General features: G+C 41.5%; 1 protein-coding gene across 4 annotated transcripts in view; it reads left to right on the top strand.

Annotated features, from left to right (window-relative positions):
* Positions 1–20,493, top strand: part of MBOAT1 (membrane bound O-acyltransferase domain containing 1) — a 58,963-nt gene that overhangs the window by 16,646 nt on the left and 21,824 nt on the right. For 3 of the 4 annotated variants that reach the window (XR_010371624.1, XR_010371623.1, XM_064443690.1), the window contains exons 2-4: positions 8,747–8,892; positions 9,198–9,275; positions 12,921–13,016. Coding sequence is in view for 2 of the 4 variants with exons in the window: in XM_064443690.1 (XP_064299760.1) it covers positions 8,747–8,892; positions 9,198–9,275; positions 12,921–13,016 (320 nt within the window). In the remaining 2 variants the exon portion in view is untranslated. The remainder of the gene's footprint in view (positions 1–8,746; positions 8,893–9,197; positions 9,276–12,920; positions 13,017–20,493) is intronic. The other variant, XM_064443691.1, reaches the window with a different exon arrangement.

Raw genomic sequence — 20,493 nt, 5'->3', positions numbered from 1 at the left:
ATATTTTGGCATTACTCACTGAAAAAATAGTAATTACTGAGTTACAGGTAGTGGCAGAACACCAGTGCACATAAATGATCATTATTTAAACATCTGTTCAACATACAAAGTCATTACAGTTCAACATAAGAGCTGTTGACAGCAAGCTAAAGCTGTATTTGGATCAGGTCCACACGTTAAATTTATCAGGCATCAAAGGTAAATGTGTGGGTGTGTGACTTAGCATTATGATGTAGATTTGACTTTTCAAGCTTACTTTAGACTTAAATGCTTTTCTTTTAAAATTTCTGATGACTCAGGATTTAATCTGTTCTGTAGCTATATTTATGTGTCCTGCGAGTGATTATTCTACTAGTGGCTTCATAGAGGTAATCCAGAAAGAACATCTGTTTCAAGTTTATAGTCTAAATCATGGAAGGATATTTGACCCTGTAAGTAGGGAAACAGCAGAATTTACCCGGGAAAACAACACAACAGGCCAAAATACTGTCAGTTTGGCATATCCTACTTTACCAACTCCATATTCCACATGCCGTGAGAACTTAGTGCTGCTTCTGAAGAGGACAGTAATCTTAAATCAGTCATGCATATATGTCTGCCTCTCTCTTTTCCCCATGAGAGAAATTATATTTTCAAACCTTTGCTTCTGCCCCCTCAAAATCTTCCTCAGGACTCCTAAAATGCAAAGTCAGAGGAATGAGTTGTTTCAGTATGATATTGGAGATTTGACACTTCAGTAGTCATATCAGTATTTCCCCAATGTAAATGAATTTGTCTCCTCTCTGATCTACGCTGCTTGCAATTCACAGTGCCTGGCTGTAGATAGAAAATACAACATCTTGTAAGTGACAGTCAATTCTGATTTCTTCACAAATGCCTGTTTGTGCTGGGTCTGGCGGCGCTGAGTTCTGTGCAAAGCGATACCACTGGGCAATAGGGGAGCTGCACAGATGATGTTACACGTATCCTTTTTCTTTGTGGAAGCCTGAGTCAAAATTCTAGCAGTGGGAAACTTGACATGGTTTCTGTGATATTGCCCTTCTTTTTTGGGGTGTTTTTCCCTTCCCTGCGTAGGTTTAAGTCATCTCTGCAGAGAATATTTGTCCTTATGGTTCATAAAAATAGTCTGGAAGATCAAAATATTTTGAAGAATTTCAGTAAGTATCAGATATCTTTGAGATGATCTGATTAAAGAATATTCCATCTCTCATTCTTAACACACCCATTTTAAATACCACAATTTGGATGTTACGAAATGCTATCATAACAGCACGTCTATTTTTCAATATCAAAGTAGAAATGTCTCTGGCAAAGTGAACTTAAACATGTTGTTTGCCAGGTGTCTTTGGTTATATGTGCAAAATAATCTTCTGAACAGAGAAAAAAGCCATTGCATTTCTGTAGTTCTTGCTTTATTATTTGCAAGAAAGCATCATCCTGGTAGATGGAGCTGATCTCTGGCAAATGGCACCCCCCTCCCAAAATACTACCCAAGCACTGTTGGACTGCGCAGACAGTAGTTTGACTTGAGGAAGAGCTGCTGTTGCTGTCAGTAGTTTCTGTTAACATGGTTCCTTATGCTTTTCCAAATACTGAAAACAGCTGTTTGGTGATCTGCGTAAATTAGTGAATAGAGGAAAATTCTAATCTACCAGATAAAAACCTTGTATTAGCATCCTCAGTAGAAGCAAATACACTGTATCTTGACCATAGTCTACAACTTCATTTTACACTGAACCACCATGGGAGGCCTGTTCATAAACTTTCTTTTCTTCAGCAGATGAAATGCAGATTTAAAGCCTTATTCTCTCATTTGGCTGGTAAGCACAGGGCATGGAATAACAGTAGCGGTATTTTCTGTGATACCTATAATCTGAGGACAGTCTGCATCATCTGCTGCATGTTGAAGTGGGCATGGACCTAGATGCTAGCTAAGAATATTCTGGCAGCCTGGTTGTGCCATAACACACTTGCATATCTGTCTGTGAACATGTATGAATGTGCAACATGCCTGGTTTTTGTCCAAAGGTTGTGTGCTGTGGGGGGCATGTCAGCACCTTGTCATCCAACAAGTGACAAGATACAGCATTAAAAGGAATTTTGCTTGCAGAGGACTGTCCGGTTTGGGTAATGGACTTAATTCCCATTTGGAGTTTGGAGAGAACTGCGTGGTCAGTTTGTTATATCCTCCTAGATTTTTGGAAAGTGAGATCAGTTTTTCTGGGAGGAAAAAAGTGGTAAAGTAAAAGCAAAGTATTTTTGTGGTGAAAACAGAATGCAGGATTTTCCTTCCTGATACTTAACTATATGGAAAATGTTAAAAGCACTAAAATAACAGGCTACATGGTTAATCTTGCTTAGTATCTCCTTCTAGAGTGTGATCTAGTAATCCTCAAATGTCTACTACCACTTCTTTAAATAGGGAGATTCGCAGATGCAAGGCTTGTGGGATGAGGGGAACTGAAACTTCCTGAAGTACGTGATTAGTGGCCTGAACTATGGTGAGCGGTGGCCAAGACTATTAGTGATGATTTGGTGGAAACATATAAAGCCAGGTTTTTCCTCCTCTTGTATTTTCTGTTTCCCATCTCAAGAACTTCTAGCTAGGAAAAGCAAAAGCACTTTCCATTTTCTCCTTGTAAAATTTTTGTGGGTCTTTTCAGTCATTTTCCAGTGCACCAAACAACACATTTACCTGTCTCCTTTTGGAAAAGCGCTATGGCTCCATGACTTCCCTGTTAGAGGAATTTGACAAATTGCTACTTTTTTTTTTTTTAATCTCCACCATGGACTCAGTTTGCCCCCAGAACAAAAAGTGATAATTGTTCCCACTCAGTGTTATCGGCAATGGGCTCAAGTCCTCCATGCAATGCTACAGGCTTGGGGAAGAGTGGCTGGAGAGCTGCCTGGCAGAGAAGGACCTGGGGGTGCTGGTTGGCAGCCAGCTGAACGTGAGCCAGCAGTGTGCCCGGGTGGCCAAGACCAACAGCATCCTGACTTGTATCGGGAATAGTGTGGCCAGCGGGAGTAGGGAAGCGATCACACCCTGTACTCGGCACTGGTGAGGCCACACCTCGAGTACTGTGTTCAGTTTTGGGCCCCTTAGTAGAAGAGGGACATTGAGGTGCTGGAGTGTGTCCAAAGAAGGGCAATGAAGCTGGTGAAGGGTCTTGAGAACAAGTCTTCTGAGGAGTGGCTGAGGGAGCTGGGGTTGTTTAGCCTGGAGGAGAGGAGGCTGAGGGGAAACCTTATCGTTCTCTACAACTACCTGAAAGGAGGTTGTAGCGAGGTGGGTGTTGGTCTTGTCCCCCTAGTAACAACCGACAGGATGAGAGGAAATGGCCTCAAGCTGCACCAGGGGAAGTTTAGATTGGATATTAGGAAAAACTTCTTTACTGAAAGAGTGGTCAGGCATTGGAACAGGCTGCCCAGGGAGGTGGTGGAGTCGCCATCCCTGGAGGTGTTAAAAAAATATGTAGACGTGGCACTTCAGGGCATGGTTTAGGAGGCATGGGGGTGTTGGATTGGTGGTTGGACTTGATGACCCTAGAGATCTTTTCCAACCTTTATGATTCTATGATTTTGAGACACAAATATTTAATATCAGGTATTTGGGACTTCTATTTTGTGACTTGCCAACTGGCTGTTGCCCTTAAAAGTGCCTGCCTGCAGATGGCTAATGGTACCCAATAAAAGATAGGGCAAAAAGTTTTATGGTTTTCCTCTGAGAATGGTTAGCAAGTTGAACAGAAGACTTTCCCACGTAATATGCTCTGCCTGTTGGAGATGACTTAAAACGTGACTCTGGATCCCTAGGAGTTCATGCTTCCCCTTGCTAGAGTACTAGTCCAACATTTGCCAAGTTGGTTTCATGCTATTAAAAATGGGAGAAGGTGCAAAGGCTTGAGGCAGATGGAACTAACCTTTTATGTACTTTGAGGGCTTCGATTTTAGCACAATAGTGTAGGGGGATCTTGAACCATTATGTTTGGTTATTCTCGTGTCAACATCATAGATGCTTGGTTGCTTGGTTTGACATGATTGCTAGCTTTGTATAAAACTTAGTTTTGCAGTCCAAGCATCGCTTCGAGTTATTGCTACTAAAGAGTTTGAATGGATAAAGGGAGGAACTATGGGGTTTGTTTTTTTTTTTTCTTCCTCATTGTTCATATCTGGTGTTTATGTGCTCTGGATCCATCTGGCCTTTTAAACTTGAGCCGATTAGATATTAAAGAATTCCTTAACCAGACAACAATAACCACCAACCCAGTTGGGCTGGAGCTGTTCCAGATTTTCTCTCCAAAAGTGCAGATATCTTGTTTCTGCATTGCAAGGCTGTTTTCAGCTGGCTGTGACTCAGGTGCAAGTCTTCCAGATGTCGGTGCAGGATCCTGTGACGAGACTGCCTTTCTGTCTTCCAGTGTTTAACCATGGAAAATGAAAGATAGTATGTTGTTTTGGCAACATATCCTGTGCTCCAGTTCCTAATTTTATTACGTCTTACTTGCTAGAGCATGGAAGAAAATGACAGTAAAAAGCAAAGGTGTTTCTTTTCTGCTAACAAAGTTGAAACCAGATGTGAAATAAGTTTGATGGCAACACTGAATAGCTGCGATTAGCTAAAAACATGGATTAAATGACTTATAATGGTGAGTCAGAATGAGAAAGGTTAATTCTTGTATAATTTCTTTTCTGTTTCCATGTTGGTTTTGTGTGGACACCATTCATTGATGTTCAGAAGCCCTCAATTTACTGTTTACAAAGTATTTTGAGCAACAGTGGAAACAAACAAAAGGGAATAACATGAACCCTTTTCAATCTTGGGAAGGGAAAGGGAGGAAAGTGTGATTGTGACTGCGCTTGTGATGCAGTGCAACATTTCTTAAAATCTTAGGGATCTGTTTACTTAGGTACCTTAAATAAGTAGAGTGAAGTATAAAGTTAATGTTAAATGGAATGCAGTAAAGTCACTGTCAGATGAACTGGCAGTCTTCGTGTGTATGCATGTGAATGCTGCGCGTGTTTAAAATGTTACATATAAATAACTAAATAAATGTGGTAGTCATATGAAAAGCTATCATATCCCTCTAGTGCTTTGTGGAGAACAGACCAGATCTGGTCTGGTACCAAGTTAGTGCTCAGTTTTAAATATGGAGTTCAGCCTGCCAGGCAGAACAAATTTTTTAGCACTTAATAAAGAGCTCCCCAGCTTTACTGGTGTCTTGACATTTGTCTTATATTCCCCAAACCCGACAAACAAATTCCCTACCTCTCTTTGTGACAGGTTGTAGTTAAGAAAAGATTTGGCCTGGTTTATCCATGCTTTCAGTTTGGCTCAGGTAAACTCAGAATGGCTTGATATGCAGAAGTATTCTGCAATGGCTTAGCACCTCTGAAAGTCAGTCTTTCAGTAAACTATGCGGTAGGCCTGCAGTGACCTCTGCACAGCTAAATTTGATCTTCAGACTGAACCCTACAGAAATCAGAGGTCATCTTGGTGCATTCAGATTCCAAGTACAGGCTTACAGGTGGACAGATACAAGAAGTATTCTCCAGTACTATTCTACAATGTCTTTGCCCAACAGGTACCAAATACTTCATGGATGACAGAAAGGTTTTATCAGTAATTGTTGTATTTACCTGGATTTCTTGTTCATTGGTATCCCTCTCCCAGCCCCTCTGCTGATGAATCCTTTAAAACCAATCATGTTGTTTGTACTGTGTATGTGTTACTGTAAATACACACAAAAACCCTTGAAAGCCTTAACTGTAGACAAAGAAAAATGCAGCACGTTGTGTTTAGGAGCAGTGCTGTCTGTCAGAAGAACATGGCCAGGAGTCAATCTCCCAAGCAATGCCTTCCCCCTTCCCTTACGCTATTGTGGTAGGTCACAATAAGTTCAGATGACAGGAATACTGATGTATGTTTGTGCCTCTCTAACACCATCACTGTCGTTTACGGATCCTGAAAAGTAAGGTTAATCTTTTGGTTTTTGAATCATATCTGAAACTTTTAATGTTGTCTTGTAAATGTTCCTCTGCAAGGTACGTTCTAGCTTAGTTTATTAGAAAAAGGGTAAATAAAAACTAGTATTCTGAGATTACTGCTTGCTGAGTAGATTGGATCTGTGGTATTTGGATGCTGTACAGAAACAACCCTTATAAATTGAAAGCCAACTGAAGCATAAGTCTAGTGTATACTTTTCCTTTTATCCTGGTACAAGGTTTTAGCCCAACTCCTGCAGTTCTGAGAATAAATAGTCTTGGTTAATTTGCAAAACACAATGAAGATGTGATAGTGGCATTGTTGGTGTACCCATGCTAACTTTGATCCAAGTAGCACGGATAACACATGCTCAAAGGAATTGATAGTCTAGGCGAGCAACAGCGTATGCATGCGAGGCTGCTGTGCTGTTGTATACTGTAGGTTAGCTTGTGATGAAGTCTCTGCTGGTTGGTTTCTGCTGCTGCTGTGGTTACCTGCCTTAGAGTTGTAAATGCTATTATGAGTGTGTCTGCCATGGGATCTTGCACTTTGATTTTGCTCTGTGTGTGAACCTCTGAAGGAGCAGCATTTTTAACACTTTGGACTGAACGTACAAGAACAGGATGAAAGTAAAAAGCAAACGCTTGCTTATTTTGATGGGTTTTACTGGTATAAAGCTTTCATGAGCGATGCTGCGCAGGAGGGGTATTATCTTTTAAACCACATCAAGTTTCTTGGGAGTCTCTGCACTTTCCTTCTTTATACTGAATCAGATGGGCTCTGCATGCCACAAAGTTGAGCTCCACTGGAGCTCCTGTACTATTATGACCGTAAGTGGGAGTAGACTGAGATGGGATTAAGGTTCGCTGAATTGGCATCCATCAGTCTTGGGAACTTGCTTAGAACGGATGCAGTCAGAGCAGCCCTGTAGGGGATGTCCTCTCTTCAGCCTTTTCTGTGGTACCTCTGGCTGTGGAAAGACGAGAGGGGAGGAGGTAGTGTTTTGAGTGTAACTGTACTGTAATAGACCAGAAGAGAGTTTGGGATTTGTATTACAGCATCTGGGTTTTGTGAGACCAGGGCATTTTTTTCTCTCACTTTTTAAGACTTGCATGGAAAATAAGAATTGTCTTATTTAAATAAAGCATCAAGTATTGTCCTAATAAGACATTGCGAATTACTTGCTTTTTGGATATAGTTCTATGATATCATTTATTATAAATGCTGGCTGCTTACATGAACAAGAAATAAAGAAGATATTGTCTTTGCTCCAAAGAACTAGAATTCAGCATATCTAAGTATTTAAATTATTGCATTATTCTATTGCGTGTCTGCCTGCATCACTGAAATAAAGGAACTACAGCAATGTAGCCAACAAACCTTTAAGAAAAGCATTTGATTGAACAGCACCATGTTGGATCTAGTCCACCAGAATAAAAGCAGTTTGGGGCTGTAGTGTCTTGTTAAACACATTGTAAATGTTTTTGACAAGACGCCTCGTTGAATACAACTACCTCTGGACAGCCAGCATGTCAGAGCATTTCCAGCTGAAATATATCATCCTGTCCTGGACTGATAGCTTTGGATAATTCTCTAATCCAAGCGAGTGCTTAAATGTTGCAGCCTATTTAGTTTTGCTCAGTCTAGGATGACTTGCAACTGGAGAGCTCAGGGTGGGTTTTTTTGTGTGTGTGTGTTTTTGTTTTTTGTTTTTTTTTTTTTTTTTTAAATAAAAAGGGGACTGCAGCTGAATAAATGAATTTAACTCCAGTGGTCTAGGGTCCAGGCTGGGCTTATGGATATTGCATCCTAATGCTGTACTGGTCTATTAGAGACAGCTCCTGAAATTTGTTGTTCTTTTGACTTCTGGGACTTTTGCTGAGGCTGTCAAAGAGAAGGTGACTTGAAGAAGGGAGCTTGGTGTTGGTTTTGCTCTGAGGACACTGCCGCTTTTGCTTGTCCTTGTCTGATCGGAGTAGCCTCTAGTCATGGACTACTTGCTCTCCGCATATACCTGCCTTGTGCTCCCACTGCCATTGCTACCCTCTTACAGGGGGGCCAGACTGCTTCCCATGCTCTGTAGAGATATGCAGTAGCCAAAGAGTAACTGAGGAGAGTTTTCCTTTAGCTGTCTGTGTGATGGTAGAGCAAAGTTGTTTTCTTTGCAGTCTTGAATTGCAAAAAAATTGGTAAGTTGAAAGGCCTGCTTGGAGGGTGCTGTGGAGCAGAGGATTTCAACTAAGAAGGCTGTCCAGTTATTGCTTGTGAAAGTGTCACATCAGGATTGTTGATTTTTGCCCTTGTTTTGGGGTTTGTGAAGAAAGTCAGGCATGGGGGCAATGCTTTGAAGTCCCAATCTGCTTCTTGGCCTCTGCCTACCACCAGGAGGACTGAGAGTGGGGTGATGTCCCCTACACCTGGGTTGGGCTGGTGTGCCAGTGCTCCTGGAAGTAGAGAAGAGCCCTACCTTGGGGAGAGTGAGAACTGCCCAGACCCTGCCTGTACCTTGGGTAGCTGGAGCCTCCTCTTCCTCCTGTCTGAGTTTTTGTGTGGCTACATGGTTGTTTAATCCCTTCTGTCGTTGGCCAAGGAAAGGTACTTCTTAGGCTCACAAGTGAGAATGCTAAGAACCAATCCATTGTGTCTCCCTTTTCCCCCTCCTTTTCCTGGCTTCACTGTTTATTGTTCTGACAATGGAGAGACTCCTTCCCCTCTCCTCCAACAATCACAACCATTTTTTGTTTTGTTTGTCTTTTACAGATCAATTTTGTAGCCTGTCAACTGTTCGCACTTCTGGCTGCGTTTTGGTTTCGTATTTACTTGAGTCCCAGTCATGCCAGCTCTGCTGTTCGCCATGCATTTGCCACCCTCTTTGGAATATACTTTGCTGTCTTCTGCTTTGGATGGTGAGTATTTAGTCACCACGTAGACAAGGCTTGGGTAAAAATATTTTCCAATTTCATATCAGCTTTTCTGGATTACATCTTTTTTAGTCTTGAGGCACTTTCTATATTATCCTAAAAAAAAAAAGATTCCTAACCATCCCAAACCCTCCAGGGAAAAGATGTCATTGTAATAATCCATGTTTACTGGTACCCTGAGATGACATTACATTTATGTCATTTGCGTGGAAAAATATTCCCTTGCTCTGAACTGCCAGCCCTTCCAGGTCATGTAGAAATGATCTAAATACTGACTTTATGTCTTCAAGGTACTCCATTCATCTTTTTGTCCTGGTGATGATGAACTATGGTATTATGAATATGGCGAGCATTCCCAACATCCACAGGTGAGCTGATGTGGCTGCAAGTCTGGAGCGGCCCCCCTGACAACTTCTCTCCTTTTGCAGAGAAGCATGAAGCTTTTTTCTGCTTCTTTCCTGTCTGCCTTTCCCAGTTACTTGCAGGAGCTTTGTTCATTCAGTTACAGAAGCAGCTGTAATCTCAGTTTGTGGTTTTTGCATTGATATATTGCATTTCCCTACGAAATTGCTGGCCTCAAAAGTTGGCTTTTGTAGGCTTCATAATTTATGCCCAAACCTCTGGTTTCTTGAACATAATGAAGTCATATTCTCCCTGGTCTTGTGTCCTTGAGGTTTGCTTTTAATAATCCTTTTTTTAATGTGTTTTCCCCTTGCTGTTTGGCCTGTAGGTATTTTCCACTTATTCTTGAGTTAGGTAGTTCAAATAAGGTCGCTGTGACAGCTTAACTTAGTGATCTATGAAATTAAGTCTTGCGTTTGGTACTGGTTTCTGGGCTTGAAAAAGTAGAAAGTACCAGAAATGCCACTGCTTTGAAGCGGAAGCTTATAGTATCATCATGAGAAGTTCTCGACCATGGGATCTTTCTTTTTCCTATACAAATGTCTCAAAGGAAAGAAGACCCCTATGATGCCTAAACTGCTTTATCAAAGGAGTGCCTTCCTGCCCAGAAGACAAAAAGTGCTTTCATATGAAAATGAAAACTACATGGTAGTTACAGCTGCTTCTTTCACTGAGTAAGAGGAAGTTCATGATGTGGAACAACTTCTGTGCTCGGTCACTGAGCTTTCTTATGTGGGTACCGTACTGCCTGTTAGAGTTCAACATGTGGGGGTTTCGAAAATTGTGTAGGTGCAGTCGTTTGCTTCCCAGTTATCTGCACAAAATGGAATTTTTATTTGTAAAGCTGCTACTTTATAGCAGGCTAGAAGGACGAGCTGGTAGTTATTCCCACTTCTTTACTTTTGTGTTTGCCTCCCTAAGAGCACGTGGTTAATACCGTGGTATGGTTTGGGTGTGTTACAGATGATTTACGTCTCCACACTGTGTGGCTGTTTCTGTAGCTCCGGCTGAATGCTCACATGCACATCAGTCTGGGCTGGGGAACGGAAACCATTTCTCCGCTTGCCTTCAGTGCCAGGGCTGTCTGAGGATCTGATGCTCAGACAATCATCTCCCCTTCCTCTTTATCTATTCCTGAGGTGACCCCTCTCTAATATCCAAATGGGAGCCATCACTTATGATTTCTCTAGGATGGTTTAGAAACATGAGCCATAAACAACAGGCCTGTCTATAGTAGTCACCAGCATTTTGCACCAGCAAGATAGGTATTAATCGAGGAGGTTTTTTCCACCTCCTCAGAGAGTGCAAAGTCCAGAAGTAATAATTTAAAAAAAAAAAAAAAAGTTTTTGGACAATGTTTATGAAAGAAACGCCATCCAGAGACCAGAAGGAAAAGGTGCTATAAATGTATATTACGTGTCTCCTGGCCATTGTCCCTGCCTGTCACCTGAGGGAAATCTGAGTTACTGATTGTAGATAAGAGGAACCAAGTCTACAGAGGGAATCATCCAATGCTTGCTTATGTCTTCCTAGGCAAACTGAGGTGGTGGTAGGGAAATGGGCACAGTTTCAACAGGAAACCCCCTCACTCTTACTATTTAGCTGATTAGTCACAATGGGAAGAATAGCTGTATACTGCAACGCAAATTGAACAGGTTCATATAATGTCGCACACTGCTGTGAGACAGTGATGTATTGATTTGAGTCAATCTGAAATAGCAATCCAACACACTGAAAAACCTTAGGAGGGCTGGGAGGATTGGGTTAGGATTTTTCTACTATATTCCAGTAGCCATAGCAGTGTGACTCAAAGTACCATCCACATTATGAATTTTGCAAAATAATAGTGTATTCAAGCTGCTTGAGTGTAAGCTTGAAAAATGCCAGTTTAAGGGCTGGACCCATTTATACAGGGCACTGGATCCTTCATAATGGGGCTCCAACACTTGACCTTTTCCGCCCCAAAATGCAAGTGGAAGTAAACAAATGAAATAAACTACATAGTTTAACCTGCATGTCCTTTCCCAGTTATTTTCTGCTAGTTTGCTTTCTAGTGAGGCTTCCAGCCTTCAAGGCCTATAAATGGACAGGCTAATCCAGCATCAGAAATGCTCCCAGCTGTAGCAGCAACTCAGTGTATCTCTCCCTGCTCGCCCCCCTTTCAGTCTAGGTGCTTTACACTTAAGCATTGGGGCTTATTTTAGATGCTTCATCCCATCTATCACAGTTAAACGTCTGAGCTGGGTGACTTGCCTTTGGAGGGATGCTTGCTGTTCTCTGTTGATGAGAGGGAGCCCAAGGACCTCACTGAGGCTGGACTGGATGCCTGACTGAGATAAATAAGGTATATTCTGCACTGATCTGAAGAAGCTATCACGCCCCCTCAGCCTGCCTTTCATCCAGCTGTTTGCTGTGGGCCACGTGACCTGCAAGTTGCCTTGCGATCCTTCACTGTCATTCACACTACAGTTTATTAGTCCCCAGGGAGGAAAAACTAATTTCTTTTAAAGCCAGCCATGATTTGATGAAGGCCTGGCTCATTTTCAGTCATCTGCATAATCAATCCTCCCATGGGTCTGGGCGGAGGCCACTTGGCAGTGTGAGCTACCAGCCTGCCTGACCTCCCATGGCCTCAGCTCTGCTGGGTGTGTGGGATGTGCAGTCTCGTTCCTCTGTAGGTCTTTGTATCTTCTCCTCCACGTAGCTATCTTCTCCTGATGCAGGGCTCACCAGTGGACCTGGTCCTGGCCTGTCCACGTGATGCAAGCCTTCCATTCACATGTCCCAGCTCTCTGTTGTACTGTCTAGTTTGCTTCATTTGTCAGGCTTGTTTCCAAATATCCATCTGCTTCTTACCTCCCCAGTATCCTCTTTCTTGATCAGGTCAATACCGAGAGAAGTTAGTTGTAGGAAAGGCTGCATCTGCCACACCTAGACGGTGCAACGCCGCCAGTCCTCAGACCATTCAACTCTTAAGATAGAAAGAGTCATGCTACTGTCCTGCCTAACATAATTTCCATCTTGAAAAACAGTGAATTTGTCAAGCCCCACTTAAGGAATGCTTCTTCTGGAAACGGGCATTCTTCAGCATTTAGAGCTGAAAAAATTAGGCTATGTGCCATTACCTGCCTTTACACAAAATCAGAAGAGAGGAAATACCTTAAACTTGAAATATTTTAGTTTCTGGTAGATCTGAGGAAGAGCTGTACATGTGTAAATAAAGAACATTTACAGATAAAAAAGGCAGTGGATAACTTCAGCAACATACATGCAGTATCATCTGGTTTCAAATACTTGAGTCAGAAATTTGAAAGTAAAACATGAGGGTGAAAACTCTGAAATTGAAATTCCCAACTTGAAGTGATCCTCTTTTCTTTTTTTCCCACCCCCAGTGTGAGGAGACACCTCCATAACGTTACTGCTGGGTACACAAAACCATCGGTCCTCTTTGACAGTTTCTGCCAGATGTTGTAACATAGCTTCAGACTTGTTAACAACCTAATTTGCAAAAATCAAACTCCACCCCTAAAAAAACCCAAAGCCAATCTGAGTGATTCTAGTTCTTGTTGGTATTTGTGTTGGTAACTGTGTTCTGTATGTTATGTTTTTAGGTACTCCTTTGTCGTAGCTATGGGATACCTCACGTTGTGCCACATAAGCCGAATATACATATTTCATTATGGTATTCTCACAACAGATTTTTCCGGGTGAGTGAGTCTGCAAGCTGGGTCCTGGGTCAGTTAGTATTAGTTAAATTTTAGCATGTTTTAAGAATAAGTTTTGTTTTCTGAGGAGTGCCTGCAATTTTGTTTCTTTTAAGCTTTTTCTAAGACTTTTTTTCTTTTTTTAGGAAGGAATAAATACTGTGTGATTTTAATTTTTTTTTTTGCATTGACTCATGGTTTCTGCTGTTTTCTTGCTAGGCACCATCTAGTTAGGAAGGTAGAGCTCAGTTAGCTAGACTTCCACCTAGAGCAGCGTGTTGTGCTTATAGCCCTGGCGAACAGTCGAGCTGGTGGTCTGTCCTGAGAGGTGGGGTGGGCTGCTCTTCTCTCACCTTCCTAGGCACAGCCGTCAGCTCTGCGTCGTCCTTTCCCCACTCTGATTTATCCTGGGAAGGTGTTTTCCACCCCAGGAACTGCAGCAGGATGGAGGGGAGGACTTGGGCTCAGGGGGTGAGTGGCTGGGGGAGCTGGGTGGGTGGGTAACATGGGCAGAGAGACACGAGATCAGCTGTCACTCTCTGCGCTGGTCTTATGGGTTCTCTCATGGGGCAGGTGGTGGCTACTGTTTAAATAACACAACTCTTTATATGCCATGTATTTCTGTGAAACTGTTTTTCATACACACTGTAGTCTCTATTTAATTTCACTGAAGCAGTAGAGGATGCTTTGCAAAAATATAGACAGCTATTTTGTTTATGAGAGGAAAGTACACTTTTTGATTTAAAACCAGTGTGCTAATCCATATTCCGTTTGTTTAATTGAATGTCTTGAATACAGAGTAATTAGTAACATACTGTGAAAAACCTGTAAATTGGCACAGCAAGTTACAGATGACTTTCCCAAGCCTCTGTCTGCTTATAGGCAACTGGAGTTTTTTGCTGTCTGTGTACGTGTCTCTGTGTGAGGTGGTGGTGGGTTGAAGCATTTAATTAAATTGTGGGGGAGAAGTTCTTCTGAGACTTTGGAGTTTTTTATTGGGGGGGGGGCGGGTAGAAATGGGAATTCACACATTTAGAGAAGTTTAGTTCTATAATTTTTTCTGCAGTTCTTTTTGTACACAGAAGCATGTCCTTGAAAGAGCATGACATACCAAGAAGCCTATAAATGGGATTTCAATGCTATAGCTCTGTGCATGTATGAGACAGAGAAACACGAGAAAGCATGCTTTTCTGAATAGTGCGTTCAGAAATGCTCTGTGAGGCGTATTAGCTGTCTCTCTGTGAAGACATTTAATGAAGAGGCAGCTGAGTCTGGGGGTGGAAGAGGAAGAATGGTGGTTGTTTATATTATAGACTAGGTAGCGTTTTCTGCTCTCTTGATGAAAAGGGAGCTACTTTTATCTCATGATGAGCTTGGGGATGAAAATGGTCCTGAAAGAATACCTGAACTCACTCTGTTATTTGATTTTTGTCCTGATGCTTCAAGATATAAGCCAATTCCTAAACTTCAGTCAAACATAAAACTGCCAAGTAGTAAGCAACTGGAAAATATAGCATGGATATGAAATACATCTTCATGGCATATTTTAAAAACTAAGAATAAATAGCAATATTGTAGTGGTATTAATAAAAATTGCAATCCAAAGTGCTCAAACCCAGGTCAGCCACATAAATCTGTCTTAAAACCTGGTTTTCTCAGCTGTAAATAATACGTGCCCACTGAGGCTTTATGCACACACCTAAACAGATGTGATGACCCAGAGAGACAAAATATACTCCCTGACCACAATTTTACCGCATATGAACAGCAACAGAACCTCCTCTTGCTCATTCTCCCATGATTGATCGTTCCACATCTATTGCATGTGGTAACAGGGAAGCATTCAAACATGCTCCTGGCTGGAAGGATGACTTTAAAGTTCTCCCTCAGGACTTCAGAAGCAACCAAGACAGAGTCTGTGGGGCAATGTCAATCTCCCTCCAGCCTCCCACCCTTTGGGGTGAACGTGGCTAGGGATATACACTGAGAAGGCAAAACACTGGGTTTAAGGCAGTCTTTAAGGAGGGAAGAAAAAGCCTCTCACCTGCTGACTTGTATTTGAGGTCTCAGTATCCTGTAAGTCTCTGGTGATATCCAGTTGCAAGGAGGAAGTTTTAATCCACATCAAACAGGCACGTAGCCAGTTCTAGTGCCATCAGCTTTCCAATGTCAGTTCCCTAAAGTGATGAGCGAGATGTTAAATGAGTATTTCCCGATGTCAGCGCTGGAAGCTGGCACACCTCGTTTGCTCTCTCGACCTGCTTTGTGCACTTAACAGTTTGCACGCATAAACCTTTTGATGTGTGCTTACAAATGTATTTTTTTGGTTCTTTAGTAATGGTTGTGCTATTTGTTTGGAGTCCCCCCATTTTGAGAACACAGCTTGTACAATGCAGGTAGAGATGGACGGAGAATAAGGTAACTCTTGAGTCATGTCTTAATAAATGAAATGGAAAATGGAAAATCTAACTGTGACTCAACAAGATTAAGAAGTAAGGAAACTTGTTCTCTGCTGATGACTAGCTAATTCTTCTATCTCATGCAAAGGGTAGGTTTGGTCACTAACTCTCATGATCAAAACTGTACTCAAGCTGCTTGCAGCAATTTCTTGATTTAAGTGTGTTTTATGTATTGCATAGTCCTTAAGTGAAAAGTCCATTTTTAATTTAAGCTACGTGCCAGATCTTAATGAAAACCAGTTCCAGGTTGCTATACTTTGATTTTAATTACTTTTCAAAATATATATATATTTTATCAAAGTTCACAAAAATGTGATGACATAATTTAGGATTTTTCTCCTGACTAATTTCTCAAAGAAAAATACTCATTTTTGAACACGAATTGTAAAATAACTGAACGCCATGCTTCCCCTTAATTCAAATCAGTCTTTGAGAGAAACATGCATATTTTAGTTTGGTTGGTTTGCCATGGCATTTATGCACTGTACCTAGGAATACTAAATCCTAACTCTTTCTCTCTCTTTTTCTCTCTCTTATTTCTTCTTTATGCTAAGAGGATTATGCTGGTAAGTTGCCTGGTTCCTATACAACTTAGTAAAATGGTAATACTAACATATAGTTTGGGGTTTTTTTTCTTTGTATCACAGGCTCAGACTGAGTACAGCAATATTATGGCCTTAGGGAGAAATTAGTTTAAAATAAATCAAGGGATCTTGACTGGGATTTTTGGAAACTAGTAATAGGTATGGTTTCAATCTAGCAAGCTACATGAACAAATGCCACATGCATGTGATCATCTGGATGGAATTTAGAGGCGCTTCTCATCCGTGTGAACTTGTGTCTGCTTTAATCCTTTGCTTGTTTAGGACCATAGAGCTTTTTGGTTTCCTCTTTGAATTCTTGTAGTGCCTGAGCAAAATTTCCTAATATTGCAGCTCATTCAGTGAATGTCAGGGAACGATCGTGCATATGTGAGTTTCTTGGTGCCATTCCTTACAGAAGGAAACTCAGTTTGTGAAAATCACCATGTGCACTGGCATTGCTGTCAATCTTCTCTTGGTTTTAGAAAGATCAGAGCTGAATTATCAGGGAGACTTGAGCAGTTTTCCTCCCCACAGATGTCAAATCAGTACCTCTTACATGAGTGTTTTGGTGGACATTGCTCTCCAGAAGGAATGGGCATCTTTACATGTATGCTTTATACCAAATGCAGAGCAGCAGCAGCATTCTCAGCAAACCGCTTAGGAAGGGATGGTCGTTGAAAGAGCCCTCGCAAAAAGCCATATAAGCAGATACTTTAACAAGTGTCACTTCTGGCAGTGAATTTTTGTCGGGTGGTTTGTGCTTTGTTGCCGTTTTTTCCCCCTCAGTGGCTTAGTATCAAGCACAAAAGAAAGGAACAAAGGTACAACAGTCGGCTTTTACAAAGGAAATACTTTTGCTGATGGAAACAAACATAGATGTAGTCTGTTACCATGTTAAAACACAATGCAGAAATGCTAACTGGTCTTGTGAGTTCAGCTGGTTATTTTTACTTTCTTGTCTTTTAAACGTATGAAGTACAATATGTTGCCTGCAGCGTATGTTCCAGCCGCTCTGGGTAACTTGGGTCTGCACCAAGTTCCCAGAGGCAGTACAGTAGTGCACGTGCAAGGTGAGTAAGGGGAGGTCAGTCAGTTTTCCGTGCCCGCTTGCTGCTTGGTGGCTCTGCTGAGTGTTTGCTTGAAACTGCACTGAGATCACTTACCGTGGGTTACACAGAAGCCCTGCAAGAGCCACAACATGGGAATTAGCCAAAGTTGAAGCAGGCAGTCAGTGCTAGAGCTCCACATATCTAGTGCATCCCAGGACTCTCTCTCCAGAAGCAAATACTCTTTTAAGTTAAATGCTTCTATCATGAAGGCGTAAGAAACACTCTTTGTGAGCTTTCAGCAGAAAAACACGTGAAGCAAATTGGAAGTCACTTTGGAGGCATGAGTGCGTTTAATAAAATATTTTTCCTCTGTGTGCTTCAGCACTTCTTCATTTTGTTGTCGAAAGCAGAAGTAAGAGCCTGTTGCCAGTGAAGCCGTTGTGGCGCCTCTGGCTCGGCAATCCCCTTGGCAGCACAGTTAATGTCGTAGCAGAGTGAGACTGTGTGAACTTCCCGTCGTGGCTTCAGGGCTGAAGAGATAAACCTGAGATAAATGTTTGCTGTTTTGGAGTCTTGTCTGCAATGAGCCTTTTGACTCCACCTCCTCTCTTAGTGAAATCAGGTCAGTGGAAACTATTTCTAGCGAGTGTGTGCCAGACTCCTCCGTGGGATTACCTAAGGTCAGGCAGACTCTGCTTGGTAAAAGTCTTCTCACATAAGCTTTGAAGCTTGCTCAGTTCAAAAGCCAGCCTGTGATATGGGGAGGATCCCCACAGCAGGCTACCACTGGTGCTGACATCCTTAGTTCCACTGGCACATGATTCGGAGCAAATTTATTATGTTGGGGCGAGCCATATTTAAGAATGATATTAACTGGTATGTGTTCGTTTAGAAGGTTTAATTAGGGGGGTGGAACCCTCTACTGAGCATTCTTTGTAAACTGTTGCATCTTTGTCTTGTGCTGTTTTTCAAGGCATCTAACATAAGGTAAAGACAGTCTGGGTTTTTTTTTTATTTGTTGAAATTTCCTATTTCATACTGACTTCCGGGGACAATTGTAACAGGAGGTACAATGCAGCTACAACCTGAGAATAAACTCTTAGCCAATATATAAAATATGGGGGGGCCAGATATCACACCTCAGGTAAATCTAATTCTGTGCTGCTGTGCTAGTTTGTAACTGTAGTGCATGTAGAGGATGTAGAATCACAGCTTTTGGCATGCAGTTGCAAAGTGATTGGAAGGTGTTCAAATATGATCGAGTACAAGTCATTTAGGCTTCTTAAATATGTGTTTTATTTCAAATGCCCTGTTTCTAGGGGTAGATCTTCATGCTTCATCTGTAAATGCAAGTATAGTAGGCAGATTTCCTTTTTAAATTCAACCTAATAATTTACCCCACTCCCAATAATAACCTGTGCATCTCAAAATTTGGGAGAAAGAAAGAGTATTGGAAGTTTTCTAGTTTTGTTAACTCTCTTCTTGTTCGTAGCACTTCTGGCTTTTTGCAGTAGAGTATAAAGTTTAAAATATTAGTGTGTCAAACAGTTGACTCTATGTGATATGATGCTCTATTTTACATATTAACTTGCTCAATGCTTTATTGCTGTGTAAAATTAGAGGTTACCTGAAAGGCTGAACAGAAATGACAATTCAATACTCTGGTATTTCCAAGTTTTAATAATCAAAGTTCACATGTGTATTTAGGAAACAATATTAATTTTCCCCCTAAATTAAATGTATTTTTCTTGTCTTATTTTTAATATTTATTCAGGACTTGCATCCTTATGCACTGCTCTGAAAATAAGGGGGGAAAGGACTATTTTACATTCCGAAGAAGTAAAAACAGTCTTAGACTTGCTCTATGTGTGTGTGCATGACAAGGAGAGATTGGTCCTCAGGGGGGAGTGGGACAGGTGTGGGTGTGCAGAAGGTGGGGGGCACCCACACCCCAAAGGGGTGCCAGAAGGTGACGGAGCTCCAGCACTGTTGCTTTGTTGTGCCTTGCCCTTTCCTGCAGCGAAGGCTTGGTCCCCCAGTAAGATCAAGTCAGTGGGGGAATGGCAGATGGGTGAGGGAGGGGGAAGGTGCTCCCTCTTCACCTGAAACCTTGTTTACCCTTTGTGTGAAGTGTTTAATGATATCTGATACTGATCTTGTGAAAGATTTAGAGGGTGCCAACCCATTGCTACAGTAAAACAGGTTTCTTCCTTCCCAAGAAGGGTATAGAAGCGATATGTAGATATGTAGTATGATGATGGAAGGAGAGGGAGAACTGAAGGTATCTCAGACGCACTTTGTGGGTCTCCCTCCCACCCACAGCATTGGCAGTGTCACTTTTGGGCCCGCTTGTCTCCTCTGGAGTTGGGATTTGAGGGAGGCAGACTGTCCGTGTTTCCTGACTAATGTGCACAAGAGGTTGACTTGTTCTGCTGGGTCACAATGTGCCGTCAACGAGGCGAAGAATTCCTAATATAGACAAAGAGAACCCATCTTCTCTCTGTTTATACATTCTGTGACTTTAGCGCAGGCTGCACTTCTGCTTCCCTTGGTTGATCAGCACATCAGGATTGTTTGCATTTTGATTCTCTCCTGCTTACGGTGGGGGGCCTAATTTTCTAAGGCAAGTGTCTAAATTTCGGCACTTAAAGTTTTTGGCTCTGAGCCTGAGGTTTGAAGTTACCCACTTCAATATTGGCATAAAGTGCTTGCCATAAGAAACATTTGCAACAAATTGAACCAATTTGAAACAAGTGTTAGTGTTCACCCATAAAGCTAAAAGGTCAAGCACTGACAAAATAAAAACCTGTTTATTGCAGTAGAACTGCTGGTTCACTGACAGCCTGTGTCTCTCTTAAGGATTAAAAAAATCTGCTTTTTCGTATGGTTAAAGGATTGGGATTTATGTCTCTTTGAAGGCAAAGCTAAATTTTGTCTGAATGGGAAAAACTACTTTGAGAAATAGGATGTCTAAGATAATGGTGAAAACAGCTTATAAATAACTTTTTTGAAAGACAAATCTGAATAAAAATTAGAATGACTATTTCACAATATTGGAGTTTTCTGGAAGATGAAAAGCCATTGCTGAATTCATCCAGTCCTTAGCTGCAGTCAGTGATCTAGGTGACCCAAGGAAATCTGCTGTACAAACCCTTGTGTTGCAGTTATATTCTGGATCTGCGTATATTAAGCTTGTTCTGGATTTTACGTGCAAGATTTTTTAATGACATTTCAAGTAGAGACTGCTGAAATGATAAAAATAGTTTAAGAAATTGGCCGATATTGCATGTTCTCTGTTTTTGGGTAGAATATGCAAATTACCCACGCAGAATTACATGTAGACTCCTGAAAAAGATCAGTCATATTTAGTATTAAAAAAAAGAAAAAG

The sequence above is a fragment of the Phalacrocorax carbo genome, chromosome 2 (assembly GCF_963921805.1).
Source record: "Phalacrocorax carbo chromosome 2, bPhaCar2.1, whole genome shotgun sequence".
Classification (NCBI taxonomy): Eukaryota; Metazoa; Chordata; class Aves; order Suliformes; family Phalacrocoracidae; genus Phalacrocorax; species Phalacrocorax carbo.
This window is presented reverse-complemented; position numbering and strand designations above follow the sequence as displayed.